This window comes from Anas platyrhynchos, chromosome 14 (genome assembly GCF_047663525.1).
Source record: "Anas platyrhynchos isolate ZD024472 breed Pekin duck chromosome 14, IASCAAS_PekinDuck_T2T, whole genome shotgun sequence".
NCBI lineage: Eukaryota > Metazoa > Chordata > Aves > Anseriformes > Anatidae > Anas > Anas platyrhynchos.
The window spans coordinates 11,833,366-11,849,545 of record NC_092600.1 but is presented as its reverse complement, the minus strand read 5'-3'; the positions used below and the strand labels follow the sequence as shown (position 1 = coordinate 11,849,545).

At 45.2% G+C, this 16,180-nt stretch overlaps 1 protein-coding gene across 9 annotated transcripts in view; it reads right to left on the bottom strand.

Moving 5' to 3' along the window:
- Positions 1 to 16,180, bottom strand: part of NRG2 (neuregulin 2) — a 172,687-nt gene that overhangs the window by 83,747 nt on the left and 72,760 nt on the right. The window contains exons 3-4 of one of the 9 annotated variants that reach the window (XM_027468097.3): positions 15,233 to 15,375; positions 14,523 to 14,747 (exon numbers count right to left, since the gene is read on the bottom strand). The exons of 6 other annotated variants lie outside the window; for them this stretch is intronic. In XM_027468097.3, the coding sequence (XP_027323898.1) occupies positions 14,523 to 14,541 (19 nt within the window). In that variant the 5' untranslated portion in view covers positions 14,542 to 14,747; positions 15,233 to 15,375. Of the gene's footprint in view, positions 1 to 14,522; positions 14,748 to 15,232; positions 16,094 to 16,180 lie in introns of those variants that run through there. 2 more of the 9 variants (XM_072023205.1, XM_027468096.3) reach the window with 2 other exon arrangements.

Sequence of the window (16,180 nt, the reverse complement as noted above, 5' to 3'; positions counted from 1 at the left end):
TCTTTCTCAACATCATATAACTGGCATCTCTGCAATGCTAGAACCTCTTTTGCGATGCATGCTTTAGCTGTTTGTTACCCAACAACTATCCAGAGATTTCATTAGAGCATTCATTAAAGGACCCTCTCATGCAGACACACAGCACAAATACAGATACCTAAACTCATTTATTGACAAATATTAATCAAAATATACTTCAGCGCCAAAGTTAAGTTCATCGCATTCCTTGTCCTCACCCTCCAGGCAAAAGCCTGAACGAGCAGATGAGATGCGCATGATCTCTGGAAGGGAAACAAACTGCTTCTTGGGTAGCAGCAATCAGGCCTGCCCTGCTCCAGCACCGTGACCTATTGATCCAGGACCTGTTAGCAGGACTTTCTGGATCTGCATCACATTAGCACCTCCATCATTTTTAGGCAGCCAGATTTCACAAGACAAGATCAGCAATTTTCTCTGCTCACAGTAGAAGTCAGCCAGCCTAGCACTGTGATAGTGTGTGATGTAGAAATGACACTGCTACACAAGCTGCTGTGCCTGATGGAAGTCAGGCATGTGATTTTCTGTTTGTTTTACTTCATAGTGGGTCTGAGGAGGCTTCTCTCCTGCAGAGAGCAGCAAGTTAGCGTGTGCGTGGCTGAAGCTGGGCACCTCACCAAGCAGAATAGCTGTGATGGTGTCCAGGTAGAAACAGAGAGCTCTGTCATTTTCAGAGGGTAACAGCCAACATTGCTACCAGCAGGAAGGTGCTCTCTTCAGTCCAAGGTAGGCCCTGGATTTTGCACTGTGTGGTTTTATGAGGCTTCCCACAGGCAGAAGGCACATTTTTTCTTTTTTTTTTTCCTTTTTTTTTTTTTAATTCTTTACTTTTCACTGTGATTCTTCTATTTTGCTTGATAGTGTATCTGCTTAGTGCTTGGTAAATGCACTGTGTGTCACAGAATCAGAGACTAGAATCATAGAATAATTAAGGTTGGAAAGACCTTCAAGATCATCTGGTCCAACCATACCCCTACCACCAATGTCACCCACTAAACCATGTCCCCAAGCACCACGTCCAACCTTTCCTTGAACACCCCCAGGTTCAATGACTCCACCACCTCCCATTCCAATGCCTGACTGCTCTTTCTGAGAAGAAATGTCTCCTAATTTCCAATCTAAACCTCCCCTCATGCAACTTGGGGCCATTCCCTCTACTCCTACATCTGTGAGAAGAGGCTGACCCCAGCCCCCCACACCTTCCTTTCAGGTGGTTGTAGAGAGCAATGAGGTCTGCCCTGAGCCTCCTCTTTTCCAGACACAAGAACCCCAGTTCCCTCAGCCACTCCCCATAGGACTTCTGTTCCAGGCCCTTCCCCAGCTTCGTAGCCCTTCTCTGGACACGTTACAGAGCCTCAGTGTCCTTCCTGCAGTGAGGGGCCCAAAGCTGAACCCAGCACTCGAGGTGCGGCCTCACTAGAGCAGAGCACAAGGGGACGATCACCTCCCTGGCCCTGCTGGCTGCACTACTCCTGACACAAACCAGGATGCCGTTGGCCTTCTTGGCCACCTGGGCACACTGCTGGCTCGTGTTCAGGTGAGCATCAACCAGCACCCCCAGATCCTTTTCCTCTGCACAGCTTTCCAGCCACTCTGCCCCAAGCCTGTAGCACTGCATGGGGTTGTTGTGACCAAAGTGCAGGACCCAGCACTTGGCCATGTTGAACCTCATCCCATTGCCCTCTGCCCATTGATCCAACCTGTCCAGGTTCCTCTGCAGGGCCTTCCTACCCTCCAGCAGATCGACACTTCCCCCCAACTTGTCATCCGCAAACTTACTGAGGGTGCACTCAGTTCCCTCATCCAAATCATCAATAAAGATATTAATGAGGATGGGTCCCAAACCCAATCCCTAGGGAACACCTCTCGTGACTGGTCACCACCTGGATTTCACTCCATTCACCAACATTCTCTGGGCCCAGCCATCCAGCCAGTTTTTAACCCAGCAAAGAGTGTACCTGTCCAAGCCATGGGCTTCCAGCTTCTCCAGGAGATCACTGTGGGAGACCGTGTCAAAGGCCCTGCCAAAGTCTAGGCAGACTATGTCAACAGTCTTTCCCTCATCCACCAGGTGGTTCACCTCATCATAGAAGGAGATGAGGTTGATCAGGCAGGACTTGCCTTTCATGAACGCATGCTGACTGGACCTGATCCTCAGATTGTTGTGCACATGCTGTGTGATTGCACTCAAGATGACCTGTTCCATCACTTCTCCTGGCACTGAGGTCAGGCTGACAGGCCTGTAGTTAGCTCCCTGGGTCCTCCTTACAACCCTTCCTATAGATGGGAGTTATATTAGCAAGTCTCCAGTCATCCAGGACCTCTCCAGATGATAGATGATGGAAAACAGCCCAGCAATCACATCCACCTACTCCCTCAGCACCCTTGGGTGGATCTCATCTGGCCCCATGCACCTGTGACAGTTCAGGTGGAGTAGCAGGTCTCTAACTGTTTCCACCTGAATCATAGTGGGGTTTCTTCTGCTCCCCATCCCTGACTTCCAGATCAGAAGACTAAGTACTCCAAGGATAAGTGGTTGGTCGCAACAAGCAGAGATGGCTGGAAGCAGATGTGAACACCGCACACAGCAGCACACATCAGGGCTGCAGCACAGCACCAGTTGAGGCAGTAGTGAAAAGATCCCCAGTGGGAGAGAGATTCAGCAGGCTGGAAGAGAGAGCACTGGTGAGCCAGTGATACCAAGCAGCTGCTGTTGCTGGCTGGGAGCATCGCTGTACTCCAGGTAATCTCTGCACTCGAGGCACAAAAGCTTCGAGCAGTTTGCCTGGGGGAGTCCAGTAGCAAAGGGAAAGGAACTCCCCATCCCTTGGACCTTACTCTCCAGGAGTGCACAGGTTAAGCCAAGGGGTGGGAAACATCTTGAACATGAAGGGTTATTTTGGCGTGTTTTGAACCAGAGACAAAACTGCTGAGTGGGAGGGGCTTTGTGGTTTCACTGGAGGAAGAGGTGTGCAAGAGGCATACAAGGAGAAACAAGATTGGTACAGGCTTTGCTGGAGTAATCTGCTAACCAAAACTGAATATCCCCCACACCTCCACAAGGGCTGGAGCACATCAGGAACCAGGGGACTCTTGCAAAGTGCCACGGACTTCAAAGTGGAATGAAAAATTCATGTGAGCACAAACACATGTACACATATACAGTTTCGTAGCTGAAATAAAGTCCCAGCCTTCCAATCAAAAAGCTGTTGAAAGCAAGAGGGTTGGATGCTCAGCTGGTACACATCATACACAGACTAACAAAGCCAGAAGACTTAGGCCAGAGAAACATCTGTTGAGAACCTGGCTGATAGATTTTAACCTGATTTTACCCTCAAATTAAGCAAATGTGCAAATTCTGACACCAAAAAGAGGTTTCTCTGAAGGGCTTCCAAACGTCAGTGAACAATGTAGGAAATCTGCTTTGAATTTATGGGCGCTCAGTTTTAGCGTGGGTTTAAGATAATTTAAATGTTCACTGCTTCCCTGAAGAACACCTTTCTGTCCAACTCATACTTTTGTGTCTGTCTTTCTTTTTCTGAGCTGCCAGCCAGAAGTCTCAGATTTGGAGAGCAAATGCAGTTCCCTTCCCCTCTCACTCACCACCATGGAAAAGAAATCAGCAAGATAAGCTGGGCTTTGACTTGCATATGTAGTCAAAAATCTAAGGGCACTGTAAGGGTGAGACAAGCTGTCAAAGAGCTCCAGGACCACTGGCTCCTCGTTAGTGTGATCATCACCATTACTGCATGGAGACAAGCCTTGTGTGTCTTACAGCTCTTCTCTGCAAAGCTTCTCTCCCTCATATTGACAAGTTCTCACCTTCCAGACATGCCTGAACTAAAATTCTTCATAGGGCTGCTGACTGAGTGTGCCAAACCTAATTTCCTGAGTTATTAATTACCTAAATGTTTAATTCATCCTGTGATTACATGTATTTGTTGTTACAATTTGGCACACCTCAAAAATGCAGCACTGTAACACTGCCCTTGTCAGAGGGGGACAATCACAGGTCATCTCAGTTCAAAACACAGCTTTCTACCTGGAGTACAACATGGTTTCCAGGATGAGTGTCCATTCAAGTCTTTCACTGCTCAGCATGTTCTCTGGAGATGGTTAAGGACCTTGCAGTTTTGCTCCAATTGGGTCCTTGTGGGTCTAGTGACAGGTTCCCTCATGGACACACATTTCCTAATCATGTGTTTCGTTATTCTGCCCCAGACAAGAGGTCAATGCAACACATGACACATGTCTGAACTACAGGTCTTTGCCATCCCAAACTACCTCTACTGCCAGCACATCTTCCACATCCCTGGTGTTGGTGGAGTGTGACCTGCCTCTAGGATGACAGAAGCTAGGGTAACTAGCTTGACACAGCACCAAAGAAACTCTGAGAATCAGGAGCTGGGGGGGGGCTTCTGCCTGGCTTTCCATTCACCTCCAGCCTCATCCTTAGTGATGATGAGCTGGAGCTATCCCAAAGAATAGCATCAGGTTATCTCACCGATTCCTGGCCTCTGCCCTGAACACAGTCTCCAGCACAGAGCGGACAGCCAGCCCTTGCTGGGAATTCGCAGACCAGCAATTTCTTAGCCAAAGGAACCAGCCGTTATTTTTGGTCCTAATCATGAACTGCAAGCTCAGCTGCTCTCGGACTTATGGTCTTCAAGTTCTCTTCAAGAAACACTTTATTTTTCATTGAGTTTTACTTCCAGAAGAGAAGAAGCACATCCAAGCAAGAGCCATATGTGACCCATAGCTCCACATCCTCCCTACAGCCACATTGCTTACTGCAAGAGCACAGCCCTTCTGTAGCAAAGTGTCCAGGCACTGGAAAAGGCACAGGATCATATGATCTCCACACTGAACTCCCCTTACATACTTGAAAGCATTCATTGAAGTCCCAGGGGAAATGAGGACGAGTTAGAGGAAGAAAAGGCTCTTTTCCCTTCCTCTCGCTGCCCCTGGAGTTATGCAGCAGAAATGGGATGCAGGTCCACACACTTACCCTGCCCTGGTGTCCTCCCATCTTCTCCAGTCAGTTTTGAGTTCAAGTATGTGCTGCAGTCCCACTAGAGCCCAGTGCTGAGATGAGACTGAAGATTAGGGTAGCACTCTGAGCGCAAGGCTAGCAGTCCAGTTGCAGAAAAAAGGATCATGGCAACACAGCTTTCACTTAGCTGCTTTGCAGCTGGAACCTGTCACACTAACAAAGGCAGGAGAATGAGCTGAGGGCATGACCCCAAAGGTCAGCAGCCAGGCTATGCTCAGCCCTTCTCCAGATGTTCCTCTTCTCACCAGAGACTGGCTTTCACGGGTTACTTACATCCACCTCCAAAAAGGGATTGGAAATGATGTGCCCAGGACTCTGACTTGTGAGGTTTTGGATCCACAGTGGGATTTTTTTTACTAATGGACCACTCTGCTCCATCCTGCTCCCCAGCTAGGAGATCCCAGCCCTGTAGTCTGCCTGAAAGGAGAGAAGGATCATTCCTCAGCCCTGCTGTGTCTCTCTCCTATAACCCTTCTGTTTGTATTAACACATGACACTGTGAGCCACAGGCAGTGGAGGAACAGAGCCACTTGCTCATTTATCAATCCATTCTGCAGGGCTAGCTAACTCCAGCAAAAAGGACCAGAAAGCAGCTGGAAGCAAAAACCTTTTCCTTTACCCCAGCATGAATCACTGGAGCTTGTGACTCAGAACCCCTCCATTCCCAAAGCTCAGCAAGTTACTGCACGTTGCTCTCAGCCACATGGCAATGGCAACAACAGTCCATTAGTTTAGACAGTGGAAATGCTCTAGCGAAAATATGCATGTGGACAGATCCTGGAGTACAGCTGACAGCTGGTACCTTGTATGTCTGGGTGTTTATAGAAAACAAAACTGCTACTGTAGGATATCCGCTGTGGGTTATCCCTCTTATAAACAAACCTTTTGGTTAATCTTTCTATGAGCTCCTTGGAACTGGTATATTTCCTACAAACAGAAGACTAAGAACAACTCAAGAGCATGTTCACTCTGATGTGGATGGAACTCATTCAGAAGTACACTAACCAGCAGTGAAGTAGCTATGTTGGTTGCAGTACTGTTGAGTAACTCCAACAGCATGAACTTCCACCATGAAGCCTGCACCTGGTATCTGCAAGGAACCTTCAAATCCCTCACTGAGCTCTGTGTTAACATGGCAGCACTCTAAAGCACCCCATGCTAGTAGACTTGGCTAACATACAGCTGCTTGTGCTTCAATACAACTGCCTCACGTTCAGGACTACCCTTCCTCCCTAAGACCCCTGGAATTTCAATCACAATGCCTTTCTACATAACCCTTCTATCAAATCCTGACTCATCTGAGAACTGAGGTCAAGCTGGTTCCTACTGAAAAATGAGACACTCTCTGCAGAGACTCCACCTGCTCTCCAAACAGTTTTCTAGTATGAACCTTTGCCGTGGGCAGCTCAAGAAAATGGCACCATTCCTGTACCGCTGGCCTTATTAGCACTGACAAACAACAAAAGCTCAGTGCACACGCAATGTTTTCCTCACCCCCAAGTAAAAATAAGAGAGAATGTCTGGAATTGCTGGAGAATTTAACCAGCCGAATGCTTTACATTTCTCTGGTCTTTTCTCCCCAAGCAACCTCACAGAAATACAGATGAAGCACAGACTGTCCAGTCTCACAGCCCTTCCCCTTACAATTTGCTGCTTGCTTACCTTGCTACCAAGGCTTCCTTCCTTTTGTTGCTACTCCTGCCTGTCTCCCCAGGAAGGCTGGTGCACTGGTCTCCAACTCCACTGCCAAAGCTGTGGTGTTTGCTCCTCCCCATTCTGTTCTAACTTTTGCGTTCTCACTGGTCATTTTGGCCCAGTTCTCCAAAGTCTACCACAGAACTTCCAGAGCGAGAGATGGCACCTTCTTTTCCATCCCCCAGTCTTGCTTTAGTATCATGTCTTTGACTGCCCCTAGCCATCCACGTCTGATAAAGTTCCATCATCTCTTGCAGTGAGGAAACTTTCTTACAGACATGAACTTTGCCAGCACTACAGGAACACTGTATATTTATTTGTCGGTCTGTTGCTACATTCTGCAGCTCGCATCGCCCCTGCAGGGTGTGCCTGCCACATGTGCACAGTGGGACACAGTCTGTCTATCTTTCAGTGTATGTTACATACATCTAAAAGAGGGATCCTGATGGTGCTTCTTCATAGGTGGACATCATCTCCCTCTGGAGGCCTCCAAAGGTTGTTCCACTGGCTAAATCTGGAGCCAAGGCACTCACTTTAGGACAGTTTCATGACTAGAGGCATACGCATGTGAATTTAGGTTAAAGATAGCCCTTGTACTCAAAACAAAGCTATAGCACTTCACATGAGATCAGCTAGCTTCTTGTCCACATTCACATAAGCCACAAAATCATGTTAAAAGCTGCAGTGGAAGAACCTTCTCCTTGCCTAAGTTTGAGAGTCCTCAGGGGAAGCATAGCACCTTATTATTCATCAGTGCTCTTTCCTGAAACTACTGTTTCAGCTCTCTTGATCAATAAGAATTCTTTGTTGTTGTTGCTTTAATTTTCTGGCAGTGACTAGCTCTATCACACTGGGCAGTTGCCTTAAACCACCCAGAACTGTCCTGGGGATGTCTACAGAGCATGCCACGAAGGGCTGACTAGGGGAAACTTCTTATGCAGAGATCTATGAGCACAAAAGTTAGATCAAGACTATCAGAATGCTACAAGTAATAAAGTTTGGCCCTCAGCAACCATAAATGGGTAAAGAATACAGCATGAAGAAAGAAAGCTTTTCTTCTATAATAATTTCCTGAGTCTCCTCTACACTGGCAAACTGAAATGTATGTTCCTGTCACCTGAGAGACTGTTTAAGCCTTATTGTAGGTTCCTCTTCTGCCATTTGGTTTCAGAGGGGTCAGCACACTCCATTTACATGGAAATATTACAACCTGGGAAAAAATAGAGAACACAAATTGCAGTGGCCTTCCAGTTCCTTGTTTTGTGCCAGGCCTAAGCTTTTACATCAGCCTGAGCATGCTGGAAAGACAGTCAGAGGTCCAGACACAAGATGAAAAAGTAGAGTCCATGGGATACTCAGCTACCTGGAGTGAAAGTCTACGTACCAGGACTGTGGAATCTGTTCAGAAGTGCATTGGGGAGGAATTCTTCCCTTCTAAAAGTCCTTTTGGAAAGTCACCACTGTAGTGCCCTTTAGACCATGCAGGAAAAGAGACCTACACTAGGAGAAGGTGTTCACAAATTCCACCTGTCCCAGCCAACCCAAATCAAAGTGGGATTTGATTGAGAAACACCACAGGCCATCAACCAAGTGTCTTCTTCTGATGGCCATACAGAGCAAACAGTGGGCAACCTCTGCAGCAATATAAAACAAAGGAATGATCTGTGTCTAAGTAATCTACTAATAGATGTAATAAAAGGAATCTGTTCATGCTGCACAAGTATAACCCTGAACCTTTGTTTTCTTTGGCTACACAGGAAGTACAGGAAGGATCAATGCAATCATTCCCCATTCCACTCTGCAGCCATTGCTAGAGAAAAAGGTGTTTTGCACTCTGGCCAAACTGACTTGTTGTGGGATATATATATATATGTGATAAAACACCCCCACGATGCACTTCAGCAGAGGACTAGATTGTCAGCACATGTAACTGCACAGGTGGAAGTTCTCTTTACCTATCTCCTCTGGAGCAGGGAGCTACTGCAGAGCTTTGATGCAGCACTAGAAAACAGAGTGGTCTAACCCCTCAGCTCATGCCTGGTCCTTTCCCCTACATGCAGCCCCACAGCCCTGCCGTGGTCCAGGAGGTTCAAGGCAGGTGGTTGTTCTCTTGGCAGTCTCAGTGCACATCATTCCCCAGCTGTGCCCAATCTGCTCAATCCCCCCAGCCCCTCCATCTTGCTTACAATAGAGGAGATGCCCGTGATACAGGCACTGTATCATCCTATCTGTGCACTTAAGGGGCAGGATTGTCCCTGCCAATGGCTGTGAGACAGCCCTCACTCCCTGCATGTTGCAGAACCCCTTAGGCAAATCCAGTCATCTTCAAGCAGCTGCTTCCTCTGCTTGGTGCTTCTGAGCTCTCCATCCCAAAGCTATCCCAAAAGTCTCCTCCCAGATCCCACAGTAGCAGCTAAGTTCTGATGTCACAAGTAGGAGACCATGCTTGAGGTCAGACCACCACTGCATGAGCACCCACTGCCATCCTGGCAGTTCTGGGGCAGAGCCCACAAAAGACCCTATGCCCAGGGCACTACTGGGTGGTGAACAGAGCTGGCTGGCTGTGCTCCGAGTAAAGGCATGAAAAAGGCTAGGGGCAAACAAATCCTGATACCAGTGTGAAGCCAAAGCAAGCCTGTTCAGGTCAAGAGCATTCTCAAGCACCATGGTAGTACGACCAAGAGCAGAACGGCATCCAGACAAGTGAAGAGATACACTGTCTGACAGATTCCTCCAGGAACTGGTCCAGCTTGTAACTTCTCAATGCTGATAAAACGTGAAGTCCTGACAGAGCTGCTGCTCTGTCCAAATACATTGCCAGATAAACTACAGATAAGAAACAGCCAGGGATAATCCCTCCCTGATACCATGACAGAGAATGAAATAACACTGTGCTGCTTTACCATCAAATCTTCTGTCTCTCTCCAAGACGGTTCTCACATTTCCCCAGTTTCTACTCCCCATTTACTCAGGAATCAAACCTTATCAGTTAAAGGCAATCTAGACATTTTATACCAGCAACATCTTAAGTATTGCCTTGTTCATTCAGCAAGAACAGTCAGATCTTCTCTAAAGAATAGCCCAGTTTCTCTAATAAGCGTATCAGCAGAGTGAAGTTTTGTCATCCACATCTTTATCTGCAACCCAATGCAGTTACCACAAAAAGTGAGGCTTTAACTTAAATCTGAAAGAGTTGGTCTATCTCAAGGAAAAGTTCCTATGATCCTCCAAAATAGTAGCTTTTGATATTTACCTCAAGAAGAAGCAAGAAAACAACCAAACAACAAAGCACAACACACCAGAACCCCCAGAGAATTAGCACAACGCCCCTCAATTACCGTATCACCGTGACAGGAGCTGAATGCTGCTGTTTTTAAACAGTACATTGCCCTGTACTCTTGGGCTTTGGATATTAAAAAAGAATAAAAGTTCGAGAAGGAAGCAGACCTGTAACAGCATGTAATATGAATGAGATGCAGAGATTTCCACACTTGCCTGACAAATGCTCCCTATCATTTGCACCAATTCAGGCAACCCACAAGTACCTTCCTGCTGGCTTTCTTGCTTCTGTCTTCTTCCTTTAAGTAAAATTTGTTAAAAAAGGGAAGTACCTTTTCCTGGGTCAGGTTCTCTTTCCCCTTTTTTCCCTTCTTTGTTCTTTTTGCTCTTTCCTTTCCCTTTTTTCTTGTTCTCGGACATTCTGCACAACTGTTTACAGTCTCAGGAAAAGACAGTCCACACCAGATCTATATGCCCCACAACTGCTACTCCAAATGTTACTTGCCAGCTGCAACTTCCGACTGTTCTTATATTGTTTCTGACACTGACAACACCCACCACTGGGTGGAGAAGCAAAACTTTAACTATTTGCTCACTGCTCCCAGTTATCTGAAAAGATGCACTGGGTTACAGTGGGAGGACCAGGGGAGTAGTGCTACAGTGTGAGAGCAGCTCTTCTGAGAGTGTCTTGGACACATTAAGTCCAGAGATGTTTTTCTGTTGCTGACTCTGTCTCTGGCTACAAATAAGTTCTGAACAGCTTCTGGAGCATTGTGGAAGTAAGTGCTTGGGGCAACTCCTGAGGTCCAAACTTCAGTGATAAGTGAGAAGCAGTGAGGTCTAAGAAAAAGAGTAGAGGGTTGCAACCCATTCTCATTGTTTCAACCCAGCAGAGGGATTACGCTTGCCTTTCTCCTCATATTGCTGCTCCCACCATAAACAGCAATTTCACCTGGTCTTGCACCCAGATCTTTGTTGTCCCAGAAGGTCTTTCTAAAAGGAAGCAATACCTGGAGAGAGCCTTACCTGCATTTCTCGTATCTGTCTTCACTCTCTGTGAGCTCAAGGTGGCTGATAAAGCCCATGTCTCATCTGCTTAGGGGTTAACAAAGCCCTTTTCCACAAGTCCAACATGTGATGAGTGACTCAGCCCAATCCCCTTCAGTAGGACAGGCCATGCTGACATTGCCTCAAAAGTCCATCAGGATCCCCAGCTGGAAAGCTCCAGAGTATAGTCAGATCATTCCCAGATGCAGCTATGGGCTTCAAAGGCCCAAAGACCCATAAGCTATAAGGCACTGGGTAACATAGTAAATCCAGTTATCCATGAATCAAATCCAGTTCTAAGCATGCGAGTAAAACATATCTTACGGAGAAGCACTCCCGCCTGGTGCATGGACATCAAGAAATGAAGGAGCTATCATCCCCCTTGGGATTTTCTCCCAGCGGTTAATCACCCTCATTGTTAAAAATGTCTGCCTGCTTTGAAGTAGAGTATCTGGCTTCACTGTCCGGCTATTGTTTTTTCTCTGTTTTCTCCTCTATATTAAAAAGCCCTTCAGCAACGGGTATTTTCTCCCATGGAAGTACTTTACACACTGTAATCAAGTTATCCCTCAATCTTATTTTTGATAAGCTAAACAGATGAAGCTTTTTTCCATTGCTTGCTGTAATGGCATTTTCTCTAGTTCAGGGATCGTATTCACGGCTATCCCATTTTGCAATCCTAATTAAGCTAAGAACACAAAAAACAGGCGCTATTCCATTCTCTTGTGTACAGAGGCAAAAACAGAGGCAAAATCCCTGTTGCCACCCCTTCCTGGCCATTTTAACATCCAAGAGTCACATTCAGGCACCAAGCTTCACAAGGAAAATCTGTTCTCTTATGTTTCTACTGCTGCTCCTACCAAGTCCTGGCTCTGAAGGATGCAGTTCTCCTGCTCTCTAACTAGGATGAATTTCTTGCTCTTTCATAGCACCCCTCTCTGTGGTAAAGCTTCATTTTGTTTGAAAACAGCCAGTATGCTAGCCATTCAGATCACCCTCTCCTGCTTCTTTCTTCCCATTGCTGCTTGAAACTCCAACAGTCTCTGTGTCAGCTTGCTCATTTTTCCATCAGTGATCTCATGTTCACCTCCAAGTTGCTAGTGACAATGATCTCACTAGAAACACTTCACAGAACAATGAACTGCCTGACAGCAACAACTTTTTGGTACATGCTAGTTGGTTGCTTCTTTGCCTGCAAGTGAGATACAGTTGAAAACTTAAAACACTTATTTTCTATTATTTTGCAATTTGAATGTAGGACATCACCAGACTGAGTACATTGGATACAGCATTAAGAGAAGCTAACAGGTATACGCTGGCAAGTACCTAAGCAAACCTGCTTTGAACGCTTAGATAAGAGCTACCAAGCCTGTTCATTGGGAGTTTGAGTCTGATAGACGTTGTTTAACATCCTCTGTGGATTTTTGGTCACAGGACAGTAACCCATCATATTGTTTCTTTTCTGAATACAGAATAATGGTGATTACTGACTACTTTGCATTTTCTAAGTCATTACAAATGAAATTTCCATATGTTTATTTCACTATTTAACTCATAACTATACTCCATATTACTAATATGTTTCTAGGGTCCCTTAATTCTGTAGCTGTATCTGATAGACAGTTTCCCTCTAGATGTTTTTAGCTTGTCCTCTATATACCGTATCTCCAGATGCAGGTGGATTGCTGCCTATTTTTCTCTTTTCAAAATTTGTTCATATTTATTGGCTCCAGTTGCTGCTTTCATTGCTAACAAGCTCAGATGACTATTAGCTAAACCTTGTCCTCCTTCTTGACTCAGAAATCTCAACTTTCTTGGCCTCTGCTCAAAGAGCTTCCAGTTCTTACATACATTTTCCTGTGGATGTTTCAATACCCAATCAATTTTGCTCAGTTTTCCTCAGCCTTGGGAAACTGGTTTCTTTGAATCCTCAAGAGTGTCTTACATGTATTTATGTTTAGGACTCTCCTCTGCTAGCCCATATGAATGAAAATCCATCATGGTCACTTGCCCAATGTAAACCACCAGTGATTAATTCAGCCATCAAAATGAATAAGCCAGCATTTATCAGACATAATGAGGCCCAGACACAGTTTCCTTTCCTCAGCGTGATAACCTAGTGTTAGATCTGCAGAGTTTTGAGAGACTTTGATGTTTCAGCAATAGGTTTCTTGCAAGCATATCTCCTGAATGGACATCTCTCATAAAAGAGAAAATAAAAATAAATAAACAGAAAACCCAACATATTTACCCCCTCCTTTTTTATCTTCTACAATTTTATTTTCACCTTGAACTATCTTCTACCACAGGTTCCTTCACATGAAGATTGCAGTTTTTTTGCTTCCCTCCCATCCCCATCATTCCTGAAGATAAACTATAGCTCTTCCACCACTTGGGCAAATACATACCTTCATTTCAGTTAAAGACTCAAAGTTTCTTGTGTTTGGAGCAGGTTTGTTAAAGTTAACAACTGCAGTAAAGATACCCTACTTTTTTTTCCCCTCTATTTCAAATTAATGAATAATCAAGGATTTTCTTTCATTGAACAGTGTTCAAAGGGTGACACTATGCACAGAAACAGACAGCACAGCCTCAGCGTCTGAAGATAAAAGTGACAAAGTCTAAGAAGCAAAAGTGGAAGTATCTGGCCTGGCACCACTATCCTAAACAGCCTAGAGCATGTGAAAGGAAGAAACATCAGCAACAACACCCCAAATGGGTATTTTTGTACTTTGGCAGTGATCACAGACCCACCTGTGACAGACAAGGAATATTATATGCAAATCAATTTTAGTCTTGGCAGGTGTGCATCTTGTATATCTTATCCAAGTGGCTGGCCCCTGTCCCAGGGTGGGGACCCACCCCTCTAGATCTAGCTTTAGCATCACAAACATATGGAATATACTCTCTCCTCAACAATCCTGACACACGAACATATGGGCTAAATCCAGCAAGCACTTCAGTCCTCATGTGAATATACTGATATAATAAAACCTGTGGGAAAGGTATTTCAGTCCCACATGTCCCATCTGACAGTCTGCGTATACCTTATGCTATTACCTAATAGCATTTAGTGCATATTTATTTAAACAGTCTTACGGAGAATTACAACCTGAAACACAATCAACAAGCTTTTTTTTCTATTCTTTACAATTCCTGTACAACTTTAAGCTTAACAAACAGGAGGCATATAATTACACAAAAGATTGAGCCATAACATAAGTGCAGCTGATTCTCATATGAAATACAGCATACTGATTTTACAACACACTGTGAGCAGCAGAGTGAGTTTACCAGGCAGAATGTCCTTATCCTCGTTATAATTTGCCTATATGCCAGCCTAATAAATTTAGGCTCCTTAATAATCCCCAGGAAGTCAGAACCAAGACCAGGTGAAAGAGAACCTCCCTACCTCTTCCCACACACAGCATCCATTGCAGTCAGCAGCTGTTAAATGAATTCTTCAAACAAAAATCCCAGATCGGCTCGGTGGAGAACGGAGTCCGCAGCTAAGAGTCACGCTGCTGCATTGCATACTGGCTTCTTTTCTGGGAGGATATAAGGCACCACTCCCATGCAGAACAGCAGTGTGCACTCCAGGGGAAAACAGCGTAGCTTGCAATAGCAAGGTCTGTGTCTGGAAAAAAAATATTAATACAGTATCCCCTGGCCTGATGGAGACATAAAAAAAGAAAAGAAAAAAAAAAGAATAAAAAGTAAAAAAAGACCTGACCCATCAATGCTACTTGATATTTGCTGAAACCCAGTCAGCAAGCCCACTCCAGTTCCTCTGGTCTCCAAATTTCAGAAGCAAAGGCAGACGTGCACACTCCACAAGCTTCTGAGACTGTATTTATGGCAGCAATCTTGGGAGCACAATGACCCATTTTAAATCGTAGCATTTTCAAAAGCTCTTGGTATTGGCTTAACTCTGCTCTCACTGGTATCACCAGGAGGTGGCCATCAACTTCAGGGGAACCTCTGTGTAACATTACATGGTCCATACCTTGAACTGTCATCACCCATTTAACAGTGGAGTCAACACAAAATTGATGTTAGCCAGAAATACTTATACGTTATTTCTAGAGAAGTAGAATAAAGGAAGATACAATGAGACTGTACCTGTCAGCATCCTTTTGCTTTATCAAGGCAATCAGCTGGATACCATTTCTCCATGGCCCTGTTCCTACAAAACACTGCAGCCTTTGCAGAAAGACTATGACATCATGAAAGCAGCAAAGCTCAGGCTCCTGACCCAGCTTGATCTGGAGGGACAGCAAATTGGAGATACACAAAATCCTATCAGCAGGGTCTCTGAAGCAAAGCTATTGGGAAGTAGTACAGCCTCCCTGTCATCGAGGCACAGACAGCACCTCCAGGAGCAGGGTCAGAAACAGATCCTGGGGTTATCTACTCAAAACAAGCATCTTGTGCCAGAAGGAATGACGTTGGCACTGGCTGGATCATCAGTTCAATAAAAGTTGTGCTACAGCGTTGTCTGCTGGAACGTATTTTTCATGGAAAATATCGTCCTTTTTTTACACCTCTTGCTGCCACATCTTTCATTGCCATTCAGGTTAAAGGAAAATCAAACAGCAAAACCTTATTTGTTCAATAAGGGCACGAATAAATTCCATCTGAACATCACTTGATGTCTCTCTTTCACAAAAGGTGTTTTGCCACGCTCATGTTTCACATCTGCACACTCCTTAGTCCAGCCTTACCCCCTACTGTGCATGCAAACACAGCGCTATAACAGCACAGGCCTTGTGGATGATTGAGACCTTACCCAGCCAGCCTGAGTGGGATATTTTGCATTGCATCTTCTTTTTCTTTTCATGCTTACGGAACAAAATCCTCATCTTGACATGATTTATCACGTCACAGTTATGTCTGATAACCATACGCATTTTTGCTCACAGAAGTAAGCATATGTTATCAACTCAATAAAACCTGGCTGTGTTTTCCTCTGTAAGCAGAGAGGATGAAAGGAAAGCCAGTGCTGACTCATCTCCCGAGGATGGCTTTTCCCCAATCCCAACATGTTCAGCAAGCCTGTCTCTTGAACAT